The 23,440-nt window shown below is 57.9% G+C and overlaps 1 protein-coding gene across 4 annotated transcripts; it reads left to right on the top strand.

Annotated features, from left to right (window-relative positions):
- Nucleotides 1–1,596: 1,596 nt before the first annotated feature.
- CAPN10 (calpain 10) lies at nt 1,597–13,856 on the top strand. Of its 4 annotated transcripts, none has more exons than XM_068544089.1 (12): nt 1,597–1,874; nt 4,416–4,547; nt 5,689–5,885; nt 6,671–6,888; nt 8,479–8,620; nt 9,146–9,312; nt 9,572–9,792; nt 10,573–10,775; nt 10,861–11,116; nt 12,712–12,911; nt 13,168–13,213; nt 13,494–13,856. In XM_068544089.1, exons 1-12 carry the CDS (start codon nt 1,749–1,751, stop codon nt 13,521–13,523), a joined length of 1,938 nt encoding a protein of 645 aa, XP_068400190.1. In that variant the 5' UTR covers nt 1,597–1,748; the 3' UTR covers nt 13,524–13,856. The 4 variants fall into 4 exon arrangements, with proteins under 4 accessions (XP_068400190.1, XP_068400189.1, XP_068400192.1 ...); XM_068544088.1 differs by having other exon boundaries at nt 10,861–11,149; XM_068544091.1 differs by lacking the exon at nt 13,168–13,213 and having other exon boundaries at nt 10,861–11,149.
- Nucleotides 13,857–23,440: the final 9,584 nt, after the last annotated feature.

Below are 23,440 nucleotides of genomic sequence, written 5' to 3'. Positions count from 1 at the left end.
CCAGATCCTGGGCTGGCCCCAGCTCGCTGCTCACCACCCCAATGTGTTACCTGGAGCAGACCAGTTGCCCAGCACCCCATGTCAGGGAAATTTGTCTCAGTCCTTCAGGACACCCACATGAAGCAGAGCCCAGGCCATTCCTGATTCCACCCAGCTACGGTGCAGCCTCCAGCTTGCCATAAACATCTTCTGGGAGAGTCAGCACCACGGGGATGAAGGGTCATGAAGTAAGCATCCCAGAGAGAGATGTCAGACGATGCGGTCACTCCCTTCTCTAGAACCTCAGCAGAGATGAGGACCCTAGGCCTCCAAACCAGGGATCTGGGGCCTGGTGGGGTCAAGATAGCCCATATCATGCCACCACTAGCAGCTGCTACTCATGCAGGCCTTGCTGGGCCTCTCAGAGGGAGAAGCCGCAGCTGTCACAGCAACCAGGGCCTCTGGAGCAAGAAGGTCGAGGCAGGGGCTTTTGGACCAGGCTCCGTTTCTCATCAGCAGTGGGGACTTTTTGGATTAGATTGCAGAAGGGCTTCGATCTGACCACCCTTCCTATCTGGGAGGCTGGGCAAAAGCGGCCTGGGAATACAAAATTTGAGAAGCTCTAGTAGGTGTCAGAGAGTTGTCCTAGAAGGATTGTGCCTCACCCCACCCCATCTCCTCCCCTGTGTGGCCCTCTGTGAAGGCTCCAGCCACAGTGAAGCAGGCTTGGAGAGGCACTCAGAGAATAAGCCTCTGGCTGGCTGGCTGCCTTCCTTCCTGGGAATGGGGACGGGGAAACGCTGGTTCCTGCAGCAAAGGTGAATCCTTGAGCAGATCCTGAAGTCACTGCCCTCACCAACCCGCAGCACTGAGCGGCCATGGGCTGTAACCTTAACTCCAGCGGGTCACTGTCCAGCCCACCAGGACTAGATGCCCGGCCATCTGGGGACCAGGAGGATGGTCCAGCCTCATCGCCTGCCCGGCTCCGGATCCAGCGCGTCTGATCCCAGCCTGCCTTGAGACAGCCTCCCAGGCCTGGGAAGGCCCTCCCGGGGCCGTAACATTCCCCAGGACCCCAGCACACAACCACAACAGTGGCGGACACCACACGGTCCCTGACGGCCCACAGCTCCCTTTCCCGAGTCTCATTGGCTCTCCCGACACCAGGTGGCCGGACCCACCGTCCCCGCCGGAAGAAGTGCATTCTGGAGGCAGCGCGGCATGCTGGGACCTGTAGTTCGTGTCCCGACCTCGGCCGAGACTGCCTCTCTGGTCCCTTCAGCCTCAGGAGGCAGTCCCGACGCCCCGACCCGAACCACACCGGCCCGAGGACAAGATGCTGCCAGCCTCCCAGGTGTGAGTCTCGGCTGAGACACCTCCGAGCCCCCCGGCCCTGGAAAGAGCAGTGCAGCCAAGGCGACTAACCGGCTTCGCTGGAGCCTAGCTCGAGAGCCACGCCCCCTGGGGGCTGGGACTCTGGCGCGGACTTCCCAACGCTCAAGTGGGATTGGGCCGTTCTGTCATGTGATCAGGGGCTACTCTCCTGGTTGGCTGCAGCCTAGATCGACGGTTACCGGGGCGACGGAGCGGGCGGGCACCGGGGCCGGGTGGTACTGTGGGTCCAGCGGGGCTGGGGGGCCGGGCCGGAAGGGGGAGGCGCGAGGCAGGCGGGACCGCAGCCGGTTCGCGCTCCCTCCGGGGCTGCGCGCCCCCTCGGCTGCGCTCGGCACCGGGGTGCGGACAGCAGATGGGACCTCGGGGTGCCCAAGATGCGGGCGCCGGCCAGGGAGCTCTTCCGGGACGCTGCCTTCCCGGCCTCGGACTCCTCGCTCTTCTCTAGCTTCTCCACGCCGCTGGCCCAGTTCCGGGAGGAAATCACGTGGAGGCGGCCCCAGGTGGGGCAGGGGGGCGCGCGGGTCTCACGGGTCTCGCGCCAGGCGTCCAGGCGCTCCTTCCTGCAGGGGTGCGAGCGCGGCAGTCGGGGTTAGCCGGGGCTGGGTGCACGGCGGTCGGCAGGGTCTGCCGCCGCTGTCCTCCTGCGTGGGCTCCCAGGCCCCCTCCCCAGCCCACTTGGGGTGTGCTGGACCGGAGTTTACGGCCCCTACCTGCGAGAGCTCCATTCAATAGGAGATTCAAGGCACAGCGAGAGGGGCGTTTTAACAGACGCAAACTCAGCCCCACTTGTGTCTGCTTTGAAGAGCTTCTAGTCTGCATGGCTCTTCTGGCCACAAGCGGTCTCGTTCTGTCTCTCATGCTGTTCTGGAAGGGCCAGGCTGAGCCTACAAAGCAAAGCCGTTTTGCTCTGCACGTTCCTGTCTTGGACCTCGTGCACTTGCACTTTCAGATGTAATTATTTTAAGGTGGCAGTTTAGAGGGATACTCTGGTCTAGTGCTATGCTGATATCTTTAGAAATGGTGTATCAGCTGAATAAGACTGTCCAAGGAACAGTCTCTCCCTGAGCGTATGCAGTCTTAGTGGGGACATCTGCGTGCACCAGGCCTGGAAGAAGGCCAGACCTGGCTTTGGCTGTTGAGGTGCTTTCCATGGGCAACACTGAGAGGGCATGTTTGGCATGGAGGTGCCAAGGGCCAAAGAGCCTGATTGGCCATGCCAGTGGAATTTGGGTTAAAAAAAAGTGGGGGTGGATTTTAGGGACAATGGGAGGCCATTAGAATGTTTTTAGTAGAGGAGTGATTTGATTTGATTTACGTTTTAAGAAGCTCACTCTTACTGCCAGGTGTGAAGTGGATTGTTGAGGCAAGAATGCAGGTGGCCATTGCAGTGGTCCTGAAGAAAGATGAAGGAGCTCAGATTAGTGTGACAGCCGTTGGGATGGGGCTTTGGAGTGGATGGATTTGAGAGATATTTTGGAGGGGGGATTGATAGGTCTTAGTGACCGATTGGAAACTAGAGCTGGGTTCATGGTGGTCAGGAAATGGGAAGAGAAACATATTTACATAACACTCATTATATGCCAGTAAAGGCTAGGTATTGTATGCACACAGAATTTATGCTCTTGATTTTATTTAGTCCACCGAATAATTCTATAAGGTTGGTACTTGTATCTCCATTTTACAGATCAGGAAACCAATGTTAAGTCAAAAGGTTGCCCAAGGTCTCAGAACTAAGAAGTGGCAGAGGTAGGTCTGAGACCCGAGTTTGTCTTAGTGACCGATTGGAAGTAGATGGTGAGGATGAAAGAGGGACCAAGAATGACTTCTAGATTTCTAGCCTGAGCACCCGGTTGATGTGCTGGGGAAACTGGGAGGTGGAGGAGAGCTAGGGGCTTGGGTTGTGCTCTCACAGGTTGAAGTGGAGCTAACAGTAGGCAAGTGGATATGAGAGTCGGGAGCTCAGGAAGACCTGGGCTAGATGCTCCACCAGGGAGCTGGGACTGTAACAGATGGCTTACTGTCCAGGGTCTGGAAGGGTATCTCAGGAGAAAGTACGGGCAGAGAAGAAGAGGCGGCTTGGAACCGAGCCTTGAGGAACCGCAGGTGCCTTGACAGGTAGACTTGAGAAGTGGCAGGCAGTGAGGGGAAAGGACAGCCAGAAACCCTTGGAATCATGGAAGCCAGGAGGGGGCTGCTGGGGCCGGGGGCAGCCACTGCTCTATGCTGCCGAGTGTTGGGAAAGACAAGGACAGAGGATACCCGTTGGAGGTGACGACACGGAGGTGACATTGATAAAAGCGGTTTTGGGGGCATGGCTGGCTTAGAAGCAACGAGGTGTTGCAAGGAGCCGGAGGGAGGAAGTAGGGGCAGCAGCTCTTTCAAGAAGTCGGTCAGTGACGGGCCTAGAGGGGAAATAGTGCCCAGGGACAGTATCTTAGAGAAGAGGAGACATCCTCTCCCATGCCTTATGCTGGTGGGATCCTGCCTGCAGAGAAGGAAGGAAGCGGGGATGCTGGGAGGGATCAGATACTGAGGGCAGGGACGGGGTCAGGTCAGGGGGCTTCTGATGGAGCGTAAGGCGAGGCCATCTGCTCAGAGGGGCGAGGGTGTTTTGAGAAGAGAAGGAGGAAGGAGAAGGGGTAAACTAGTCTGGGGTGTGGAAAATTGAGCCTTTTAGAGAAACAGTATAGAGGACCCACTTGAGACTTGCCTTTATGAATTTAAAGTGAGACCGTTTTCTAGACCAACATTGCACTGTTTTATGAAAGGGGGGGTAGGATTCATCCAGAGTTGGGAGTTTTGCCAATTAAGGAAGGTAGACAGAGACAGGGACCCCGGAATCTAAGTCGGATGCGATGATCTGAAGCCAGGAGGGGCTGGCGGATACTGGCTGCAAGAAGCCAGCTGCTTCCCGTCCCCTCTTAGGCAATGTGGATGACCAGAAAAGCTCCTCCCCAGCCCCTGTCACATAGATCCTGTGTTCTTAGTTTTAAAGCTAGCCACAGGCATGAAGTAATTCTGGACGATTTTCTTTATTTCAGGAAATCTGCGCCACGCCCCAGCTGTTTGCAGATCGCGCTCAGGAAGGGCAGGTGAAGCAAGGGCTGCTAGGGGACTGCTGGTTCCTGTGCGCCTGCGCCGCCCTGCAGAAGAGCCAGCACCTCCTGGACCAGGTGTCTGCCACAGTGCGCTTCCTCTCCGACCCTTGCTTCCTGTCTGCCCGCGTTGGAAGGAAGCAGGAGGCAGCCAAGCTCTTGCTCTGCGGGGCTCGGCCCTCAGGCCACGGGGGCTCCGAGGCGCAGACGCAGTGACCCCCTCCCGCAGGGGCCAGCAGGGGTGCCTTCTGCCCTGCTCTGCCATCTCCTGAGCCCTGGGTCAGGCAGGCATTTGGAATAAAAAGGCAAACATGCCAGCCCAGGGTAGGAAAGGGTTGGCTGAGAGGTCCTATGCTGCTTTGGAGTAAGCTTCCTAGCCAGTTGCGGTTGCTTTTTTTTTTAACAGGTTTTGAATATAAATTGGCAAAAGGTGATTAAAACTGTTTCCAATGCTAAGCAGGTACCACAGTTATAGAAGGCCTGTCAGACTCCTTCCCCAGGAGCCCTCACGGCCTTGCTAAGTGTCACCGATACAGGCAACAGCGTTGATGGTGGTGACCCCTTTCCGAGCCGCTCCCACGTCCCAGGCCCTGCGCTAAGCCCACCCCAGTTGCTGGCTTTCATTCTCACAGGGCTTGCTGGCTTTGACCCTTTCTTACAAACGAGGGCACTAAAACCATTGTCATGTTCCCAGCTAGTAAGGGACAGAGCCAGGCCCAGACGAGGCCATCTGGGTCCAGAGCCCGTCCTGTCTCAGCATTAGGCCAGAATCACAAACCCAGCAATGAAGAGCGGGCCGGGCACTGTCAGAGTTTCTGAGGTCCCAGGCTCCAGCCAGGGGGTCGCTGTACCTATGGTGACCTGCCACCAGCCGCTCTGTCGAGAACTGGGTCACTCGGGCCTATAAAAGTCACATCTGTTTTGGATTCAGGTCGCGTGTTGATTGGGGACACTAGGACATGATGGTTGACTTTGACCTCTGGGAGCCAGTCGGCTCCCTCAGTGTGGCCCTAGCCTCTTTTATTGAAAGGTCTGTTAGTCTTCTGCCCAGTGAGCGGGTTTTGCACAAGCACTGCCAGCCAGGCGTCGGGGGAGGTGGAATCCTTTGCGCGACGGGAGGGTACTGTTGAGCACGGTCACGCTTTGCTCGGGATGCTGGGAGCGCGCCGCGTGGTGGCTTCTCTCACCGTCTCCTTTTGCCTCTCCCCACGCGTGGCAGGTCTTTCCTCCGGGACAGCCGAGCTGGCTCGACCAGACGTACCGCGGCTCCTTCACCTGTCGAGTTTGGCAGTTTGGACGCTGGGTGGAGGTGACCATAGATGACCGTCTGCCTTGTCTTGCAGGGAGACTCTGCTTCTCCCGGTGCCAGAGGGAGGATGTGTTCTGGCTTCCCTTACTGGAGAAGGTCTACGCCAAGTACGCACGCTGGGGGCGGAGGGGCCGGGCCAGGCGGGCTGGGGGCCCGGGAAGCACATCTGCTCGCCCTGGGCTGCAGCGTCCTTGTCAGCAGCGAGGGCCTGGTGGCCAGTCCTGGGTGGGGCGACCCGTCCAGAGACAGAAACTCTGAGACTTGGCCTGTGGTTTGCTCTCCCCTCTGCCCACTCCCTCTTTCCCTGCCCTCATTTCAAAGTCGGGCATGAAGGCCTCGCCTCCAGAAAGAGGGTGTGTGTCTTCCTCTCTCTTTCCTCAAACCCAAGCGAGAGAAATGTCTCCGTCTGTCTGTGTCACCACTGGGGACAGGCGGCCTCTGTGCAGGTTGCTGGGAAGGAATGAGGCCGCCGAGGTACCATGCTCGTTTATCGTAGTCCCGAGGCCAAGGACTTGCTCCCCCAGTGTGCCGATGGCCGTGCTGAAGGGCGCCGGGCCGGTAGGCAGGCCTCCGCGCTGGGAGTGAGCCCTCCACTGCTGCCGCTGGCGGGGCCGAGGGCCTCGATCACGACAGATGCAGGAGTGGGGGTGCACAACCTCTGTGCCCGCCTCCCGCTGGTGCCCCACAGGGGCAGAGGCAGCAGGGCACCGCGGGGTGCTGTCCCTTATGGCCTTGGAGGCGAGCTTGTGTCTGGACTTGGTGAGGACAGGGTGGGAGGGAAAGAGGGGAGGAAAGAGAGGAGATTGAGGTGGGTAGAAGGCAGACCACAGGGGCAGGAGAGGGGCAGGGGGCCTGGTGCCAGAGCCTCACGCCCTCCTGGCTGTCTCCCCAGGATCTACGGGTCCTATGAGCACCTGTGGGCGGGACAGGTGGCTGACGCCCTGGTGGACCTCACTGGTGGCCTGGCCGAAAGGTGGAACCTGAAGGACATGGCAGGAACCAGCGGCCAGCAGGACAGGCCGAGGGGCGCGGAACGTAGGACTTGTCGGCAGCTGCTCAGCCTGAAGGACCGCTGTCTGCTGAGCTGCTCGGTGCTCAGCCCCAGAACAGGTAGGGCGGGAGCGGGCGGCGGCACGGCAGGCCTGCGCACCTGGGCCCTCTCGGCCTCCTGTACGGAGCTTTTTACTGTGGTCCTATATGGACTAAGTGGAAAGCAGAACCTTCGGAACTGGTGTCTGTCTGGGTGTGTGACCTTCCCTACTGACCGTCCCTCTCTGGAGGGAAGTGTCCCCTTTCCCCTTGACCAGGGCTTACCCCTATGGGGAGACAGGAGCCTGTATTGGGGTCAGTGGGAACCAGGTGGTGGCACCATCTCTGGCCCAGGTGGTAACCTGGCAAAATCGACACTCAGGTTTTCACTTTAGTAATATATCTGCTCATTGAAAGAAATCCGTTGAAAGAAAAAAATCACTCAGATTTGACTACTTTGAACTTTTTAGTCCCCTTTCTCAGTTTTTTTTTCCAAAAAGATGTATACGTTTTGTATTCTATATGATATACCATTCTCTGTGTTGCTGTGTACACTTGGCAACGTCTTATTGTATTAGTGTATCTGCTGTGCTCTTCTTAATCCTTCCCTTGATGTTGGATATTTAAGGCCTTTCCCATTTTGTGCTATTATAAATAACATTGCAGTGGACATCTTTATGCACAATTGTTTTCATATTTAGGATTATTTTCATAACGGGATTTTTGTCCGAAGAATAAGAACATCAAAATAAACTGCCACGTGTTGACCGTTACGCTGCGCGGCACGTGCGTGAGGGTTAGCACAGCCCCGGTCTGGTTTCCCCACCTGCAGACCTCAGGATGGGGGTGGGGAAGCACACTTTGGGGGTGAAGGGGGCCCACAGAGTGCTGTGCTGGGGCGCCGCGCGAGACACGGCCTCAGAGGGTGGCCTGTAGAGCATCAGCTGCCCCCAGGGTGGGGTATGGCTAATTCTAGGCACGTCAGGCTTTGGGGGAACCCCCAGGCAAAGATGGAGAGCACCTGGAGCCCACCGAAGTGGCAGGGGTCTGGGGACGTGGGCGGGAGACCCAGAGTGGCGGCTCCAGTGCCTTTCTAAGCAAAGCCCTTAAAGACATTCCAGGAGTTTCTTCTCCCATCTGGACCGCCCCCCGCCCCCCCACTGGTCTCTGCTTGGCCCCTCCACTTCTGCGCCTGTCTGTCCCAAGGCCTCTGGCCAGGTGGAGGGTCTCCCACGGGCCTCCAGCTCTCCCCACCGGTTTCTGCTCAGACACTACCTGACGCCCCTGACACCCTAGCGGGCCTCACCCAGTTTCAGTGGGCCTACTCAGTTTCTGGCGACACAGACCCGCCCGTGACGGTGCTGGGAGCAGCCCTTTTGAGAACCTCCCTCATCATCCTCAGCGAGGACCGCGGCCCAGAGAAGGGAATGACTTGCCAGTCCTGGTGGCAGCCGAGCCAGAGTCTAAACCCAGGTCCTTCACTGTGACTCACACTGCATAAGGCCACCCCTGAGCTGACTTGTCTGCAGCCGTCAGGAAAGGAGCCCCTGGTGGCCCGCGGGGACCCGGGTGCCTGTGCAGCCACAGTTGGGTGGGCTGGGGCGTCCCAGGGAAGGAGGCGGACCTGTGCGTCTGCGCGGTTTGGGGACTTGCTGGCTGTTCCTCACCCAGGTACCAGGGCGCTGGGGGAGTTTCACGCTTTCATCGTCGCGGATCTGCAAGAGCTCCGCGGTCGGGCCGGTCAGAGCATCCTGCTGCTGCGGATTCAGAACCCCTGGGGCCGGCGGTGCTGGCAGGGGCCCTGGAGAGAGGGGTGAGTGCGGGCCAGGGTGCGCTCTGGGTCATCGTGCCGGTCTTGGGGGGGGGGGGCGGTGCGGGGCCCGAGGGGCCGCCCAGAGCCGCCTCGACCGCGTGCGCGCCTGGTGTCCGAGGCCGGGCCGTGGTCAGGACAGGGTTTGGTTGCTCTCCTGCTCGTGGGCCACCGTGCTCTGTGCTCGGCCCCAGATGGCCTGTTGAGGCCGGCTTAGTGCTGGGCCCTGTGACCCAGGCGAGCCGGGACGGTCGGGGCCTGTCCTGAGGGCACCCACGGACTGGTGGATGCCCTGCCGGGCTGCGGGTGACAGAGACCCACGGGACGCCTGCACCCAGACCTCAGCTCAGCTTCGAGACCGGGACCAGGGCCGCTCCCCTTCGCCGGCCCAGGGTCACAGAGCGGGACCAGCACCCCACCCCGCCCCCGTCATCCACCCAGCCCGGCAAGGGCGCCTCCTGCCCTGCTGCCTGGGCACTGCTGTCGCTCTCAGGCGGGAGGCCTCCGCTGAAGGGAGGTTCCTTCCAGGGGTGAAGGGTGGAGCCGGGTGGAGTCGGCGGCCCAGTCTGAGCTGCTGTCGCAGCTGCAGGAGGGGGAGTTCTGGGTGGAGGAGGACGAGTTTCTGCGGGAGTTTGACGAGGTCACCATTGGCTTCCCCATCACGGAGGCTGGCCACCTGCAGAGCCTCTACTCAGGTAAGGGAGGCCTGCGCCCCGGGGGAGGCCTCGTGGGGACGCGGTGGCCCGGACGGACTGGCCCCTGAAGTCAGGCACCGCGTCCCACCGCGGGGCGCCTGGGCACCCCTCTTGCCCCTTGGCTTCTCTTCAGGGCGGAGCAACGGTCGCACCCCCCCCCTGCCCTGGGGGGACAGGTGGCGGGGTGGGGGCCCCCTGCCAGTGCAGGGGGCGTGAGGGGGACCCTGTCCCTGCGGCTGACGTGGGGGTCCCCGCCCAGGAAGGGCACTGTGCCACACTCAGGAGCTGCCCGGGGCCTGGGTCGAGGGCCAGTCGGCGGGAGGCTGCCGGAACAACAGCGGCTTCCCCAGCAACCCCAAGTTCTGGCTGCGGGTCTGCGAACCCAGCGAGGTATACGTGGCCGTCCTGCAGAGACCGCAGCTGCGCACGGCGGGCCACCCAGGCAGGGACTACCAGGCCGTGGGCCTGCACCTCTGGAAGGTAACCCGCCCGGGCCCAGCACCACGCTCTGTGGGATGCAGGCACAGGGATGAGGAGGCCTGAGCCCCAGGAGCCCCCGACGTGCCCCTCGCCCCCCCGGCTGTCCTCCCACAGACCCCGCTCAGATCTGAGTCCACAGGACTCACCTCCCTCCCCTGGCCCAGGGTGCGCCCTTTGGCCAAAGGCAAGCTACACAGAGGCAGCCGTTAGCAGAGCTGGCAGAGGTGTTAGGAGAGCTGCGGGGGGCGGCCCGGGACCTCCCTCAGTCCCCTCCCTGCAAAACGGGCATGGGGTCGTTGTGCTCCCATGGGTTGTCTGAGGGTAGGTCTGTGGCTCCCGATGGAGACCCCTGTCCTGCTCTCTGAGGGGACGGGAGGGTGGCCGACAGGACCGCGCTGCCCGTTGGCTTGCCCAGTCGCTTGGTGTTTAACCCTGTATGTGCTGACGGGGTCTGACAGCTCACATCGCACTGTTCCCCGTCCCTGTGCGGCCACGGCCTGCCTGGCGTTCCTTTCCTCTTGCAGAAACTGCTGGCAAGCCGTTTGCCTGGCAGTCCCCAGGTTGCATCAGCCACCTGCCTTTGCGGGCGCGGCCCTGTCTAGATTTGTCTCTTTCCTCCCAGAGCAGGAGGACTTGCAGGCTCCCGTGCGGGACGGAGCCGTTGACCCCAGGGCTGAGGGGAAGGCCCGGGTTCACCGGGGATGGTGGGGGGGGGCCCGTAGGCCTGGGTGCTTCGAGGGGGGCCCTTCTGTGACGGGTGCACGCGGGCCTCCCCTGCAGGTGGAGAAGCGGCGGGTCAGCCTGCCCAGGGCCCTGTCCGCGCCCCCCGTGGCGGGCACCGCGTGCCACGCGTACGACCGCGAGGTCCACCTGCGCTGTGAGCTTGCCCCGGGCTACTACCTGGCCGTGCCCAGCACCTTCCTGAAGGACGTGCCAGGGCAGTTCCTGCTCCGGGTCTTCTCCAGCGGGAGAGTCTCCCTCAGGTGAGGGCGGCGGGCGGGCCAGGGACTGGGGCAGGGCCGCGTGCGTTCGCGCCACGGCCGCCTCCTGTTCTTGTCTCCCCGGCAGCGCCATCCAGCCGGCAGCCCAGAGCGCTGCCCCCAGGGAGGCCCTGCCCGTGGGCGAGTGGGAGATCGTGAGGCTGCGGGGCTCCTGGAGAGTCGGCCGGACGGCAGGGGGCAGCCGGAACTTTGCCTCCTACCCCACCAACCCCCGCTTCCCCCTCTCGGTGCCGGAGGGCGCGGGTCCCCGCTGCGTCCGCATCACCCTGCGCCAGCACAGCCGTGACCACGAGGGCCTCCCCATCGGCTTCCACGTCTTCCAGGCAGGCGCCCCTGCTCCCGGGCGTCCGGGTGGGGTGAGCCGGGGTCGGGGCGAGAGGCCCTCCGGGGTCTGTCCGCGTCATCCAGTCACACGCAAGACTCATTTCTAGGTTTCCTAAAGTCCGTAGCTCACTGGGGGTCACAGCTCAGCTCAGGCAGCCCCTCGTCCCCTCGCCCGGGCTCAGAACAACTGGACACTTGTGTCCTGAGCTGCCCCCAGCACTGCACCTCCAGCCAGGAGGCCCGAGAGGGCGCAGAGGACGCCGTTGTCCAGCAGGAGCCGCCCTGAAGCCGCATGAATCCTCCCCGCCCCAAACCCCGTGCCTGAGTCTGGAACCAGCGAGGGCCTGGGCTCGTGGGGACCAGCAGGAAAGGGAGGGAGGGGAGGCCCACACCCGCTGAGACGCGATGGACGGTCGCGCCACCGAGCGAGGGTCTTCAGATCAGGAAGAAAAGGCAGAGCTGGGGGTGAGGAGCTGAGAGCGAGGCCGAGGGGCGGGGCCGAGTCCCAGGCAGTAGGAGGGTGGGGTGGCCTTCGGGAACTCGGGAAAGTGTGCCGGTTGTCCCCGCAGAGGAGAGGCTGTCCCCCGGGGTCATGGGGGCCTGGAGCTCTGCCCACGGGTGGCCGGAGACTGTGGAGGCCAGGCGCGAGGGCCAGGGGCTCACAAACGCCGCCCCGAGCGCCTTCCCCGGCCTCAGTCTGCCCTTCCCCTCCCGGCTCGTGAGCAGGGTGCACCTAGCGGACCTGTAGCTGGAGGAAGCGGGGAGGTGAAGTGCCAGAGGTCAGAGGTCGCAAACCCAGATCCCGTGGTGACGGTGTGGCTCCCCTGCTCCTTCTGGGGACCCCGCTTCAAGATGGGCTTGGGCAGTGGCAGGTGCCCGAGGAGGGCATGGGCTGGAGGATGGCCCGGAGCTGTGCCATCAGGGGCCCGTCATGGGGCTGGGCACGCTTAGCCTGCGGTACAGACGACGTGGGGGAGGGGAGGGTCGGCTCCTCTCTGAGAAGGTTCTGTGCCCTCAGGATCCCAACGGCTGAGGACGCGCTCTGGAGCCTCGCTCCACCGCAGGCCGCCCCCGGGGTACCCCCCTGGCGCTTCGAAAAAAGTGCCGGTGCCGGGGCCAAAGAGATGAGTCCCAGGGCAGGGGCTTGCGCAGTGGGGGCCTCCTGGTGCCCTGGGTCTTAATTCCCCCACCTAGCTCCTCCCAGCGGCCACCCGGAAGGCTGGGCTGTGCCCTGGGACACGAGGTGCCCTGGTCTCTTCCCCTGAGAGCCCCAGGCAGAGCTTCTCGGGGCCCAGAAGCTGGGGCTGCAGTGACAGCCCCTGGAGGACGTGAGGGCGGGTCTTCTGCTGGTCCCCAGGCTGGGGCCCTCGGGTGGTGGGGCCCCGGTGAGTGGCGAGTCCAGCTTTGGGGGCCTGGCATGTGTGACGGGGTCCAAGCAGACTGCACCGGGCTGCTCCCAACCCAGGGCAGTGCTGCCGGGAAGGGAGCGAGGCCAAGGCTGAGACAGGGGACTTGCCTTCGCCGTCCTGGCGGGCACAGCCGATTTGGTCTGCCCACGGGCAGGCCGCCCGGTCTGAGCCCGGGCCTCCCCCAGGTCCCAGCGGACGGCGGGGGCCAGGATGCGCCCTCCTTGCTGCTCCAGGAGCCTCTGCTGAGCTGTGTACCGCACTGCTACGCCCAGGAGGTCAGCCGGCTCTGCCACCTGTCCCAGGGGACCTATTGGATTGTGCCCTCCACCTACCTGCCGGACACAGAGGGGGCCTTCACAGTGACCGTGGAGACCAGAATAGACAGGTGGGGCGCCGGGGCCGTGTGTGTGTGTGTGTGTGTGTGTGTGTGTCGGTCGGGGGGCCGTGGTCCTCAGCATCTTAGCGCCCCTGGTTCTCTCCCGCCTGCCCCACACATCCCAGCTCTCACTGTCCTGGCAGAGCCCAGAGGCCTGTGGGAGGAGAGTGCGCCGTCTAGAGAGCAGACGGCCCTGGAGCGTGGCTGCCTCTCCAAGTGCGTGGGGAGGGACCCAGAGGGGAGACCGCGGTGTCTTCTCCCACAGGCGCTCCATTCACAGCCAGGAGATGCTGGGGCAGCTCCTCAAGGAGGTACGTATGGGGCCTGGGAGGGCCCAGCTCACTCTGCTTTAGGACCTCCTCGTGCCCTGGGTCGTAATTCCCCCACCTAGCTCCTCCCAGCGGCCACCCTGAAGGCTGGGCTGTGCCCTGGGACACAAGGTGCCCTGGTCTCTTCCCCTGAGAGCCCCAGGCAGAGCTTCTCGGGGCCCAGAAGCTGGGGCTGCCGTGACAGCCCCTGGAGGACATGAGAGCCGGCCTTCACCCCGCCAACCGGGGCAGTGCCGCCAGCCCTCGCCATCTCCTCCCGCAGGCCTCCTTCGTGGCAGTGATGAAAGCCTAACCGGGTGACCCTGCGTGTCGGCTCCGGTGACCAGGGGTCTGAGGGGCTCCCAGTGGCCCACACGCCAGTGCCGCGGCGGCCAGGCCTGAGCGGGACCTGGCAAAGAGCCCCCATCCCGGCAGGTGCTGCGGGAAGGGCAAGAAAAACTCAGGGTGGGCACCTTCGTTCCACGCCGCTGAGCTGACAGAGCCTCCCTGAAATCCTCCACGCCCTGTCTCCTTGGCCCCGGAGAGAGGCCTTACGGCGCATCGGGACAGATCTTGTTTAAAACTATTTATTAGAAACGTTTTTAGGATGTAACTTTATAAATAAACATTAGCACTGAGCAGCTTCCAGCTGGGTCCTGGTTCAGGTAGCCAGCGGCTTCATTGGCTGTCACTGGGGGAGCAGGTGAGGGGCTCCCGCCCGGCTGCTGAGATACGGGGGGGTGACCAGGTGGCCCAAGAGGGGCAGGGCTGGTGTAGGGAAGGAGGAGGTGGGTAGTGAGAAGAGAAAATTGGAGGGGCGGCACACGGCAGTCCGCGAGTGGCCGAATCAGCACGGTGCCATCGACTCCCCATCCACACCGGGCCCCCCACCTGGCTGCCTTCTAGTCATCTGGTCTACCAGCCGACAGGCTCTGGTGTGAATGCTGCCGCCAGTGCCCAGCGGCCTCCTGCTTCCTTCTAGGAGGTGCAGGATGAGGTCCTCTGCTCTTGACTTGGGAGGGGATAGCCCGCAGGCCTCCGACCCCGGGACCCCTCAACCCCTAACCATTTCTGGTGCCCCGATCTTGGCCTGGTTGTCTCCTGCCCCATCTTGCTCCTCTGACTTCAACACCTTGTCATCACCATGATCGGGGCGTCTAGCCAGTTGGGTCTCTTTGTCCTGTATTACAACATAGTTTCTTGGAAAGAACTGCCAGTGCCTATTCCATTCCGCGAAAACGTGGGCTGTTCCTCATCTTCCTGACTTGCTCCGTCCCGGAGCACTGCTGTGCCTGACGCTGCCCTCGGGGAGCAGGAGTTGTCCTGGGAAACCCGAGTTCTGAGTCAAATGGAGCTAGGATGGGGCCACCACCCCCGATGGGACCACCCCTGCGTCTTCGGGGACTCAAGGGGGGGTCCCAGTGTCCACCCTCCCCCGAGGTACCGTTCGTGATTTGTTGTCTGGGGCGGGTGATGGTTTCAGTCTCGCCCTTGGCCTTCCTGACGGGCGCCTCTGACCCCAGAGAGGGTGTTGGTCATTTGCACGTGTGAATCCCAGCTACATGCTTGGAGACCAGGAAGTGACGCCATCACCCGCTGGGAGCCGGTCCTGGCGAGATTCCACTGTCAACAGCCTCCTGTGTCCCACCCTGGCAGGGCCCATGAGGATGCGCCAGAGGTCAGTGTCAGCTCAGGACCTGAATGCCCAGTGGGTCTCAAATGTCTGGACGTCCCCTCCCTCTCCCTGAGCACAGCCAAGGAGTAGAGGGCCTAAGGGCCAGGTGGGTGGGGGCATCTGGGGGAGTCTGCTGTGCACACTTGCTTTTGGGGGCGGGTCCTTCCTCTTGGAGCCCGGCCACCTCTGCAGTCAGTGGGCCCAGGCCTGGCTCTGTCTGCCCTGCAGCTGGAGCTTTTTCATGAGTGACCAGAGGCGGCCTCACACCTGGCGCCCAGCCACCTGCCCTGTCCCCTGCTGTCCGTGTATCTCAAACCCCCAGACAGGACGAGACCGCCACCTGTGCCACCAGAGGCAGTCCCCTGTCGCCAGGCGCAGTGGGCGATCCAGCGCCAAACCCCACGGTATCAACTCTCCTTGCACCTCGGAGGCCGACACGAAAGCAAGTTTGGGGCGCAGGGTGTTCATAAGGGAAGGAGGGGAGGTCTGACGCGTGCATCCAGAGTCCCACATGGGACTTAAATGCAGGGTGTTTACACCCCGCCCGGCTCAGTCTCCCCGGCAGGTTACCCCTTGGGTGTCCTTAGAAGAGGTAGCAGAGCTTCACGTGAGGGCACAGAAGGCGGCTCTCACAAGTCAGGACGGGGGCCTCCGCCAGGAACCAAATTGGCCAGTGCCTTGACCTTGGACTTCCAGCTTCCAGAATTGGGAGAAATCAATGTCTGTGGTTAAGCCTCCGAGCCTGCGGTGTTTTGTCCTGGCAGCGACTGAGACAGGCTGCTCCTGATTCTTGAGCCGCGGCCTCAGGCTTCCCTGGAGTGGACTTTCTCTCTAAGTCTCCACAGGGTGCGTGTGCTCTCTGCAGCTGCCACTGCCTTGAAGAGCCCTGTCCCGAGATTGGCTGGGGGGGCGGGGGGGATGGGTGCCTCCAGACCCACACGTCCCTGCCCAGCCTCGAAGCCCTTCTGTACTTGGCCAGCTCACCCGATGGCCCCGCCTGGACGACCAGTGTCACTGCCAGCCAGCTGTGTGCCGGACACCTCTCCCTCGGGCCAGCCTGGGGCTCCCTGCTCCACCGGGCCGGTCTGGGGAGGCCTCCGGGGGGCGCACTCGAGCTGGGCCACCGCGTCTCAACTCTTGTCATCCACTGATCCCCTTCCCTTCCCCACTTGCTTCACTTCGAGGCACTTCATTTACATGAAAATAGAGAAAGTCAGTGCACTGTCTCACCCCCGTGAGGGTTCAGACAGGGGCCCTGCGGAGCGCCACCCTTCCAAAGGGGCCTGAAAAGTAAAATGCTGCCAACTGCCCCAACACCATCGGCCTCCCACCCTGGGCAAGGCGCCAGGACTCCCAGAACCCCAGAAGGCACGGGTGGGCCTTCCCAGGGCAGAGGGCGGGACGCTGCCGGCTTCTCCCCAGGAGCCCGTGGGGTGACTCACGGTTCCCCTCGGCCAGACACCCTCGCTGTGCCCGTCTGGGGAGAGTCCTGGTCCCTCGCTGGGCGAGGGCCCCATCTGGGTCCCACGGCGGGGTCGTTTGAAGGCCAGGACCGCGGCCGCTGCAGATGGGAAGGCGCCCACCACCTGGGCTTCTAGGCCACAGCTGGCGCAGCGGGCGCTGGCCTTGTTTACTGAGCCAGAGGAAGCAGAGTCTGGGCACTGAGAGGCAGGGCGCCGTCGGGGGTGGCCTCTGTGCCCCAAGCCCCAGGCCCCCTCCTGCCATCAGCCCCCGGCTTGCGCCAGCTGTTACATCATCCCTTCACAGTGGCCACCCGCCGGCTGAGCTGAAGGGGGCCCTTCCCCAGGCCAGCCTCAGGAGCCAGGCAGGCCCGGTTCCACTCCACGCGGTCACCTCCTAGCTGAGCCACCGCCAGCGCAGCTTGTGTTCTCTGGGCTCCAGTGTCCTTGCTGTCCAGGCTCTGGCCACACTGACAGGGTGTCCCGTGTCCGCGCTCTGGCCCTATGGTTTGCCCTGGAGTCCTGGGTCTGGATGCGTCTGCTTGGGTGGGGTCCGGCTCAGCCCAGGTCTGCCGACGAGGGGAGTGAAGGAAGGGGACCTGCTCCCCGAGGTCTTGCAGGGTCTGAGCCCGTCCAGCTGCGGTGGCCGTGCCCCCTCCCGCCCATGGTGGAACTCCTGATGCGTTAGAAACCTCGGGCCTTGCTTAATATCATGTCTGATGCTGGCCCCCAGGCCCAGTGCAGGATCCCCCGGGTTGGGGGGGACTGCAGAAGGCAGGGCCCCCGCAGGCTCTGGGAGGGCCTGGGGCCCCAGGGGCGCCCACTGCTGCCTCAACCCTCCACTGTATTGACTGACACAGACTGGGACCCTACTCTGGGCCCACCTGGGCTCCACGGAACCCACACCGAGCTGAGTGCCCTGTGCTGAGCCCGGGGCTGTGTCCAGGGCCAGGCGCTGCCTGGGGTCCCTGTTCTGTGGACATGCCACTGGGTAAAGACCACCTCCCTCCCATGTGCCGTGGCCCTGGCTGACCCAGATGGGCGGGCCAGGGGGTGTGCAGGTGAGGATACCTCCTTTGCCGGGCTTTCCCTGCAGACTTTGCCCTGAACCACCTGCTTGAGTTTTGTGGATATCACTTCCTGCTCCAGGCATAGCAGGCAGTGCCTCCGCAGTGGGAACCGAGCCCTACTCAGTCCTGATCCTGGATCTTCTCTCTCGCCGTCCTCCCTCCCTCCCTAGGCCTGGTCAGCCTTGGGGGCGGCAGAGCTTCTGGGTTGAGTATGGAGATCCTGGTGCCCTGAGAGCAGATTGTCAGGGAGGGGGCCCGGCGGGGCAGGGCTTCCTGAGCAGGAGGCAGGATGGGGCCAGAGTGAGCTGGACAGGCCCAGCCAGGCCAGGGCCAAGGCTCTCAGATGCTCCAGGCCCTTTTCTCTCCGTCTCTCTGTCTCTGTCTCTGTCTCTGTCTCTCTCCATTCATAAGTATGCCTTGCGCAGTGTCCCATGTATGCCTCTTTTAGTTTTACTGAATTTTATTTTCTTCCCTGATGTTTAACAGATTAACCTAGCTTTTACTGCCGTTTGAAGTGAAGGGAAAAGTCACTTTGTTCCTGGGGACACAGCACGTGGCCTTGGGCATGGCTGCTCCATCAGAGGAAGAGTCTTCTCTAGTTGAGAGGACGAGCTTTGCGGGCAGGCTGGGCTCGCCAGTCCCAGGAGTGCGCAGCTCTGCCGCTCCGGGGCCCTATCCGTCTCCAGGGTTCTGGCTGCAGACCGGGGGTGGTCCAGTCTGTGCAGCGACCTTCAGGCCATTCCTCTCTGGTTCCTGGCGAGTACAGGCTGCGTCTGCCCAGCCTGCACAGCCCCGAGTATGGCCTGGGAGCCTGCTCACTCAGGGTCCCTGGGACCAGTGGCCGTGGAGGTTTAGTCAGGGCACTCTTGTGCACGATTTCCTAAGCCTCCTGCCTCCCACCCCGCTGCCGCGCCCCCCCCCACCCCCCCACCCACCCTGCCACAGGGCCAGGGCCTGTCCTCAGCTGCCTGGGACTCCTGGTCCCTTCACAAATCACCCAGGAGGTGAGGCTGCAGGGTGAGGAGCCAGCACTGGCTTGGGCTGGGCTGGGGCTGCCCCGTCCGGGGCCAGGCCAGGTCCCCTGCAGGTTCCGGGGCCTGGGCAGACGTGTGCATGTCTCTGTGGGCTCCCCCCTCATCCCCCAAGCCCCATGGACGGGACCCGCCGGCATCTGCGATCCCTGTCCGCCACCTTGCTCCCCCGGTCCCTTCACGCTGAAGCCCCTCCGTGAGCACGTGCAGCTTCAGGCATGCAGGGTCCTCAGGTTGGACCGTCTGCACACAGGTCACCCAGAGAGTCATGACAATGAGGTGATAGATGACGCATGGGGGTGGCAGTGGGGCTGGGGGGTCTTCGACCAGCCTGGGGTCTGCCAGGTGCAGGGCAGGGGCTGGCGGGAGAACCGGGCACCCTCAGAGAATGGAAAGAAGCTCTCTGTGCCTGCAGTGCGGGGAGTGGGCTTGGGGAACAAGGCAAGAGCTGAGGCTGGAGAAGTATGTGAGGGTCCCGAGGCCGTTCCAGGAGCTTGGGCCTCACGTCTTGGGCAGTGGCAGCCATGGCAGTTTCAAGCAGGGCCCCATGTGTGCCTATTTGACATCTGTCTCTGGCTGAAGTCTCAGGAACGGACTTGGGGGAGGGGACCAACCAGAAGACTGCCGCCTTCTTGCAAGCGAGACAGGAGGGTGTCCCGGCGGGCGGGGGCGGGGGGGTGGGCGCTGAGGGGAGAGGGCAGTGCTGTGGTCTGCTTGGAAAGCAAAGCCCGCAGCACGTGATGCTTGATGCTTACTTAATAGGTTTGGTTATGCAGATGGACATGAGGAGAATTGGCACCTTCCAATCCATGAGCATGGTGTAGCTATCCATTTTTGACATCTTAATTTCTCTCAGCAATATTTTGTGGTTTTGAGCATACCTGTTTTCCATTCCTAGTTTGCTGAGAGTTTCTATCATAAATGGGTATTGAATTTTGTAAAATGATTTTTTTTGCACCTATTAAGAGGATTATGTTCTCCTTTATTTTATTAATATAGCGAATTATATTGATGGACATTCTAATGTTAAAATAAACCTTACAATCCTGGGATACTTGTGCATGGTGGATTATTTGGTTTCTATATTGCTGGATTCAATCAGCTAAAAATATTTTATTAAGGATTTTTGTGTCTATGTTCATACATGATGTTAATCTGTAGTTTTCTTGTAATAACATCTTTGTCTAGTTTTGCTATGAGGGTAAAGCTTGTCTTTGAAAATGTGTTGGGAAGTGTTCCTCCTTATTTATTTTCAGAAAGTCTTTAAGATTAGCATTATTTCATCCTTACATGTTTGATGGAATTCACCAGTGACATCATCTGGGTCAGGAGTTTTCTTTGTGGAAAGGTTTTTAATTATAAATTCAACAACTTTGATAGATATAGGTTATTCAAATTTTATATTTCTTGTACAAATTTTGGCAAGTTGTGACTTTCAAGGAATTTGTGAATTTCAACTGAGCTGTCAAATGTCTCTGCATAAAGTTATTAATAATGTTCCTTTATTATTCTTCTAATGTCTGTAGGATCTAAATGATGTGTCCTCCTTCATTCTTGATATTAGTAATTTATGGATTTTTTTTAAATTTTGTTTTATTTATTTATTTTTACAGCAGGTTCTTATTAGTCATCCATTTTATACCCATAGTGTATACATGTCAATCCCAATCTCCCAATTCATCCCACCACCACCCCCCTGCCACTTTCCCCCCTTGGTGTCCATAACGTTTGTTCTCTACATCTGTGTCTCCATTTCTACCCTGCAAACCGGTTCATCTGTACCATTTTTCTAGGTTCCACATATATGTGTTAATATATGATATTTGCTTTTCTCTTTCTGACTTACTTCACTCTGTATGACAGTCTGTAGATGCATCCACATCTCAACAAATGACCCAATTTCGTTCCTTTTTATGGCTGAGTAGTATTCCATTGTATATATGTACCACATCTTCTTTATCCATTCGTCTGTCGATGGGCATTTAGGTTGCTTCCATGACCTGGCTATTGTAAATAGTGCTGCAATGAACATTGGGGTGTATGTGTCTTTTTGAATTATGGTTTTCTCTGGGTATATGCCCAGTAGTGGGATTGCTGAGTCATATGGTAATTCTATTTTTAGTTTTTTAAGGAACCTCCATATTGTTCTCCATAGTGGCTGTATCAATTTACATTCCCACCAACAGTGCAAGAGGGTTCCCTTTTCTCCACACCCTCTCCAGCATTTGTTGTTTGTAGATTTTCTGATGATGCCCATTCTAACTGGTGTGAGGTGATACCTCATTGTAGTTTTGATTTGCATTTCCCTAATAATTAGTGATGTTGAGCAGCTTTTCATGTGCTTCTTGGCCATCTGTATGTCTTCTTTGGAGAAATGTCTACTTAGGTCTTCTGCCCATTTTTGGATTGGGTTTTTTTTTTTAATATTGAGCTGCATGAGCTGTTTATATATTTTGGAGATTAATCCTCTGTCATTTGATTCATTTGCAAATATTTTCTCCCACTCTGAGGGTTGTCTTTTCGTCTTCTTTATGGTTTCCTTTGCTGTGCAAAAGCTTTTAAGTTTCATTAGGTCCCATTTGTTTATTTTTGGTTTTATTTCCATTACTCTAGGAGGTGGATCAAAAAATATCTTGCTGTGATTTATGTCAAAGAGTGTTCTTCCTATGTTTTCCTCTAAGAGTTTTATAGTGTCTGGTCTTACATTTAGCTCTCTAATCCATTTTGAGTTTATTTTTGTGTATGGTGTTAGGGAGTGTTCTAATTTCATTCTTTTACATGTAGCTGTCCAGTTTTCCCAGCACCACTTATTGAAGAGACTGTCTTTTCTCCATTTTATATCCTTGCCTCCTTTTGTCATAGATTAGTTGACCATAGGTGCGTGGGTTTATCTCTGGGCTTTCTATCTTGTTCCATTGATCTATATTTCTGTTTTTGTGCCATTACCATATTGTCTTGATTACTGTAGCTTTGTAGTATAGTTTGAAGTCAGGGAGTCTGATTCCTCCAGCTCCGCTTTTTTCCCTCAAGACTGCTTTGGCTATTCGGGGTCTTCTGTGTCTCCATAAAATTTTAAGATTTTTTGTTCTAGTTCTGTAAAAAATGCCATTGGTAATTTGATAGGGATTGCATTGAATCTGTAGATTGCTTTGGGTAGTATAGTCATTTTCATAATATTGATTCTTCCAATCCAAGAATATGGTATATCTCTCCATCTGTTGGTATCATCTTTAATTTCTTTCTTTTTTTTTTATAAATTTATTTATTTATTTATTTATTTATTTATTTATTTTTGGCTGTGTTGGGTCTTTGTTTCTGTGCGAGGGCTTTCTCCAGTTGTGGTGAGCAGGGGCCACTCTTCATCGCGGTGCGCAGGCCTCTCACTGTCGCGGCCTCTCTTGTTGTGGAGCACAGGCTCCAGACGCGCAGGCTCAGTAGTTGTGGCTCACGGGCTTAGTTGCTCCGCGGCATGTGGGATCTTCCCAGACCAGGGCTCGAACCCGCATCCCCTGCACTGGCAGGCAGACTCTCAACCACTGCGCCACCAGGGAAGCCCTAATTTCTTTCATCAGTGTCTTAAGTTTTCTGGATACAGGTCTTTTGTCTCCCTAGGTAGGTTTATTCCTAGGTATTTTCTTCTTTTTTTTGCAATGGTAAATGGGAGTGTTTCCTTAATTTCTCTTGCAGATTTTTCATCATTAGTATATAGGAATGCAAGAGATTTCTGTGCATTAATTTTGTGTCACGCAACTTTACCAAATTCATTGATTAGCTCTAGTAGTTTTCTGGTGGCATCTTTAGGATTCTCTATGTATAGTATCATGTCATCTGCAAAGAGTGACAGTTTTACTTCTTCTTTTCCAATTTGTATTCCTTTTATTTCTTTTTCTTCTCTGATTCCCATGGCTAGGACTTCCAAAACTATGTTGAATAATAGTGGTGAGAGTGGACATCCTTGTCTTGTTCCTGATCTTAGAGGAAATGCTTTCAGTTTTTCACCATTGAGAATGATGTTTGCTGTGGGTTTGTCGTATATGGCCTTTATTATGTTGAGGTAGGTTCCCTCTATGCCCACTTTCTGGAGAGTTTTTATCATAAATGGGTGTTGAATTTTGTCAAAAGCTTTTTCTGCATCTATTGAGATGATCATATGGTTTTTCTTCTTCAATTTGTTAATATGGTGTATCACATTGATTGATTTGCGTATATTGAAGAATCCTTGCATCCCTGGGATAAATCCCACTTGATCATGGTGTATGATCCTTTTAAAGTGTTGTTGGATTCAGTTTGCTAGTATTTTGTTGAGGATTTTTGCATCTATATTCATCAGTGATATTGGTCTGTAGTTTTCTTTTTTTGTAGTATCTTTGGTTTTGGTATCAGGGTGATGGTGGCCTCATAGAATGAGTTTGGGAGTGTTCCTTCCTCTGCAATTTTTTGGAAGAGTTTGAGAAGGATGGGTGTTAGCTCTTCTCTAAATGTTTGATAGAATTCACCTGTGAAGCCATCTGGTCCTGGACTTTTGTTTGTTGGAAGATTTTTAATCACAGTTTCAATTTCATTACTTGTGATCTGTCTGTTCATATTTTCTATTTCTTCCTGGTTCAGTCTTGGAAGGTTATACCTTTCTAAGAATTTGTCCATTTCTTCCAGGTTGTCCATTTTATTGGCATAGAGTTGCTTGTAGTAGTCTCTTAGGATGCTTTGTATTTCTGCGGTGTCTGTTGCAACTTCTCCTTTTTCATTTTTAATTTTATTAATTTGAGTCCTCTCGCTCTTATTCTTGATGAGTCTGGCTAATGGTTTGTCGATTTTGTTTATCTTCTCAAAGAACCAGCTTTTAGTTTTATTGATCTTTGCCATTGTTTTCTTTGTTTCTATTTCATTTATTTCTGCTCTGATCTTTATGATTTCTTTCCTTCTGCTAACTTTGGGTTTTCTTTGTTCTCCTTTCTCTAGTTCCTTTAGGTGTAAGGTTAGATTGTTTATTTGAG

Source organism: Eschrichtius robustus, chromosome 5 (genome assembly GCF_028021215.1).
Source record: "Eschrichtius robustus isolate mEscRob2 chromosome 5, mEscRob2.pri, whole genome shotgun sequence".
In the NCBI taxonomy this organism is placed as follows: domain Eukaryota; kingdom Metazoa; phylum Chordata; class Mammalia; order Artiodactyla; family Eschrichtiidae; genus Eschrichtius; species Eschrichtius robustus.
This window is presented reverse-complemented; position numbering and strand designations above follow the sequence as displayed.

Excerpts from the sequence above, each read along its gene's own strand:
- CAPN10 (XM_068544088.1), top strand. The coding sequence starts at position 1,749 with ATGCGGGCGCCGGCCAGGGAGCTCTTCCGGGACGCTGCCTTCCCGGCC. Across the intron at positions 6,889-8,478 it reads GGTGCTCAGCCCCAGAACAG|GTACCAGGGCGCTGGGGGAG; the intron begins GTAGGGCGGGAG and ends TTCCTCACCCAG. Across the intron at positions 9,793-10,572 it reads TGGGCCTGCACCTCTGGAAG|GTGGAGAAGCGGCGGGTCAG; the intron begins GTAACCCGCCCG and ends CCTCCCCTGCAG.